General features: G+C 40.7%; 1 protein-coding gene across 1 annotated transcript in view; it reads left to right on the forward strand.

The window, feature by feature from the left end:
* eaf2 (ELL associated factor 2) overlaps positions 1–3,946 on the forward strand; it is an 8,038-nt gene extending 4,092 nt beyond the window's left edge. Inside the window, exons 5-6 of the mRNA XM_044047807.1 lie at positions 142–423; positions 2,497–3,946. Coding sequence (XP_043903742.1) covers positions 142–423; positions 2,497–2,540 — 326 coding nt within the window. The 3' untranslated portion in view covers positions 2,541–3,946. The remainder of the gene's footprint in view (positions 1–141; positions 424–2,496) is intronic.
* The last annotated feature ends 711 nt before the right edge of the window (positions 3,947–4,657 follow it).

Below are 4,657 nucleotides of genomic sequence, written 5' to 3' on the forward strand. Positions count from 1 at the left end.
CAAACACACTAGGTTTGGCAATCCTGTTTGCCTGCTATGTTTGTTATTTATTTATGTGCATTTTTTTTCCATAAATGAGGATGATCATCACACATTTCTTAATCATATTTTTTTTATTATTGCTCTTGCCACTATGTGCAGAACTAATGGCAGAGGCACAGGTCATGGATCAGCTGAGCAGCAGCAACAGCTCCTCAGACTCAAACAGCTCCTCGTCCTCCAGCAGCGATGACAGCTCCAGCAGCGATTCAGAGGAGGAACGCGCACCAGCGCCACCCTCGGCTCCAGCCAACCACAGCATGCCAATCATCAACACCACCATCCACCGCCAGGAGAGTGGGGGCCACCGCCAGGAGAGTGGGGGCCACCGCCAAGAGAGTGGGGGCCACCGCCAGGAGAGTGGAGGACTCATGAACACACTCAGTGAGTAGCCCTCTTAGTATGAAAGTGGGTTTATCCTCTTTTTGAGCAGTGGCCCCTTGTCAATAGGAGGGGCTAGGCAACCACCTGTTCCACTCTAGTCCCTCTGATTTTCGTAAACATTTTTAAGACAGCTCTCAAGTTTTGAAGTCAGTTCAGAGTGAGATTTTGTCGTGAGGGGTAAGGCCGGGCGATATGGACCAAAGGTCATATCCCGATATATATACTCCCTACATAAAGTGTGGTTTTGTTGCTCATCTGATGATTTGTATCTGAACCATCTCCAAATGATTGAGCCACTGCTTTTCATATCTTTTATATCGATATATTGATATCTCGCCCAGCCCTAGTGAGGAGTGTTGGTAGCAGGGGTTAAGGTTTCTGTGTTGTAGGCGTTGGTTTAGGGGTGTGTGATATATATTGTCTACGATAGTATCTTAATTGTTGTTTTAACAATGTGTGAAATCACAATATCGAGTATGTCGAAATCATTTTGCAAGAACCAATCAAAACATGCCTTTTTGAGAGGCCACACATTCACTGCATGATCAAGCCTAGTAGGAACGTGTGGAGTAGGAACATTGAGGACACGAAAGTGAACATGAACAAACAGCGCCTGGAGGTGGTTTTCTTCGAAAACACTGATGTCATTTAAAAGACGGCAATCTGCAAGCTAGGTCAGAACTCGGTCAGTGGTTGACCGGGACCGTCCAGCTAAGGTACAGACAAGAAAACGCACTCAGCAAACCTTCGCAGCAGTTTAACGTATCCACATTCTCATGTTAATGCCTTGTATTTCAAATATGATGAGTATTGTTTACATTAGGGGGAAGTGTCAGTTTAAAATGCTCTCATGATAGTTTTTGTTAATAGTTAAAGTTAATATCGGCAAAATCCCAAAAAATATCGGGATATTAATTTTCATCAATATCGCACACCCCTACGTTGGTGGCAGATTTTTCAGTTTTCAGGATGTAAAATCTAAGACAACTAAAAGTAGCCTCCTGACTAAAATGGCCTATGCAACGATGAAACTGTATTTACTGCAACTGCACTGCAAACTGTTATTTCAAAAAGAAAAGAAACAACAACAAGGCAATCAGAGATGGCAGACCCCATTTACGCAACAAGCCTCTGTTGGCTTATATGTGTAACAGACTCTGTGGCGCAACGGTAGTGCATCTGACTCCAGATTAGAAGCTTGTGTGAAATCCACGTCAGGGAATATGACTATACTAGTGTAAGGACAAGAAATGATAACGGAATACCAGAAGCCACCCCCCTTCCTATATATTTTTCAAGTTATTTCATTTCAAATGTTAAGAGGTTATAATTTCCAGTTTTTTATGTATTGTATATGTATTATTCTGTGTAGCAGTGTAGCTCACAAAAAAATTATCTGTGCTCCAGTTTCTGTGATGAGAAGTAGCACCTAGAGAGAGGTGTGGTTTCTCAAACTTTCTGGCAAACTTTGCATTTGACTTTTTTATTGCCACCTATTTTTGTAAAATGCTGCCACACTGCCAATGTCTTTGACATGGATGTTAGATCTTACTGTCTCCTGTGGGTTGGGCTAATCCAAAATACTGAAAACAAGTTCTCTGAAGACACGCAGGGGGGCTCTGAAAACACCCCCATTAGCACTTGGTACATTCCTCCAGATAAAATTAAATTAACCACAGACTGTATGAAATTAACACGGCAAAAAGTCGACTTATAATTTGAGTCGAACCAGAACGTATTGACCAGTCGATTGGGCCTTTACAGCCCTAAATATCAAGCAAACATGTTTTAAATGTTTAAAGTCAACACACTGGTGTGATTCACCAGTTACAGCTCATCTGACCCCTCCAGGCTTCTGTATTTACCTGTAACTGTTAAAGGAACAGGATGTTTGTTGCCCAAACAAACATTAATACAATTTATACATTTCTACAAATTTGCACCTTTGGGCACAGATGTTCTTGTCTTCTACGCCTATTTCTTTAAGTGTGTAGCGAGAAAGCAATGGTGAAATTAACAAAAAAAAAACTATCTTTAAATTTCATGACTTCATTTTCCTTCTACTTGTTGCAGAGAATGACCTTCAGCTGAGCGAATCCGGTAGTGAAAGTGACTGAACGGGAGCACGTCCGCCTACCTGTGGACTTCAGGAACCAGGCGCTGGCCTGTCAGTCCTACAGACCTACTTGCTTTAAAATCTGTGCCTGTCTTTTCTACATATCCACAATTCTGCTTACAAATATTGTATAATTTGTTGCTTCTCTGCCAGAATTTCACGTTTTATTTATTGCTTACTGATCTGTATTTAGTGTGCGTGTGTGTGCAGATTATGTGTGAGATTAAAGAGATGCCTTAGTTTAGAGAGACGTGATGTAATCAGTGTAAGAGAAGCAGTAAACTATGCATATCTAATCTAAGACGATGTGTGCATATCAGAGACAGAATGATACTCGTGTAGTGTAGATGGATGTTTCTTGCCTTTAATCATTTTGCCATAAACCACCACTGGAGTTTCTGTATTACAGTTGAGCAGGGTTAGAGACTTTTGTTTTGCCTGTAGACCAGATGTTTAATAGCTCATCTTCTTTTCAAAGAGTCTCTGCTGCATTAGCCTTTGATTGAAGACAAACCTCTTAATGGAAATATAACTTTCTAGTTAGGATGAGTGACACTGATCTGACACCGATGTGTCTTCAGCTGTGATCTTACTGAGTCACTTGTAACGCTGGATTCACACGCACGCTTCGCGAATAGAGCCCGAATACCGCTCTTGGACGTTACCAATGTTTATAGTCGGGACAGTATACTGTTCGAGCTAAAACATTAAGTGCCGCATGCAGTGCAAGCAAAGTGAAGCAATGGACCCACTATGCAGTTTGGCGACACTTGACGCTGATCTATTCAAAGTGAATGGGAAGTGTTTCTGTTGATGCCTCCACTGTGTATGTCGGTGTGAATCCAGTGTACAAACCTCCATTGATGATAGAAGTGTGTTTAAGTCCTTGTTTATGTATCTAAGTAAATAAGTGCGTCTGATCCATTCTTTCATAGTGCACTAGTACTCAGTCGACTCAGTTAGGGTCATGCTTTGTAGCTTTAAACCTGCAGTACTTGAATCTATTTATATTTCAAAATATACGCGACCAATAGTGAATTGCTTAATATATTTGGTACATATTTTAATAGCCAGTCAATTGGTAGTGCAAGTTAGCGTGAAACTGTGATGTGGAACAACTTGGATGCTTTGATACTGCACCTCAATTTGAGTCTTACAGAACATCATGTGCCTTTTTTGTTATTTTTGCCTTTGCCAGTTACGACACGTGTAGTCTTACTTTGTCACCGCTGAGCTGTGTCACGTCACAGGAAGCTGCACGTGCACAGTGTGTTGCAGTGTCTCTTTGGTGTGAGGTTTTTATTATTTGAGGAGCCAATGAGGGGAAGGAGGTGGTCTATGTGCAACATTTGTTAACAACTCAAGAATAATTTCTTTGTATGTAGAAGAATAAAGATTTTAACTGTTTTTGTGGCGTTATGTCTGTTTTTTGGAGGGATATTCCCTAGTGTACTCAGTGTCTTTACAAGGTTTTGACATCTTTCAAGTTGATAACATACCTTTTTGTTTACAACCTGAAAGATGTAGGCAGAATTCAAATAATTTCACCCGAAGGTAAATATTATAGTTTTATAATAGAGCCTGAGACCCTCCCGCCATATGAGCATTGAACTCAAGGTAATCTGATATATCCACCTGTACTGACACATTTAAATGCATATATCATCTCATATGAATCACTGAATTAACTTTGTGAATGCAATCATTATTTTTTGGAACCCCTTTTAGGTAAACAAACACTTCTGGTGCCCTCCAGCTTTCTGACTACTTTTGCCCTTCTGATTCTATTGACGTTATCTCATGCATGCAAATTGACTTTGAATCTAAGGAGGGTGCCTGAAGTAGTTACTTTACTTCTTACTGTAGGGCCTGTTCACACAGATGACTCAAGGTAACCTCTCCGCCGATATTGACACACATTTTTATTGCATCCATTGTCTTGACTAAAGTAGGTCAGTTTACACTATGCTTAGTTTGTTTTCAGTGTTTGTTTCTGAACACTAATTACCTGTCCCAGGATTAAAACTGCCCTGGTCAAGGGGGGTTAAACGGTGAAGAGCATGTCGTTCAGCACCTATATGAGTGCAAACCTGATTCAAAATTGTCATAATAGCCAGT

This window comes from Solea senegalensis, linkage group LG2 (assembly GCF_019176455.1).
Source record: "Solea senegalensis isolate Sse05_10M linkage group LG2, IFAPA_SoseM_1, whole genome shotgun sequence".
In the NCBI taxonomy this organism is placed as follows: Eukaryota; Metazoa; Chordata; class Actinopteri; order Pleuronectiformes; family Soleidae; genus Solea; species Solea senegalensis.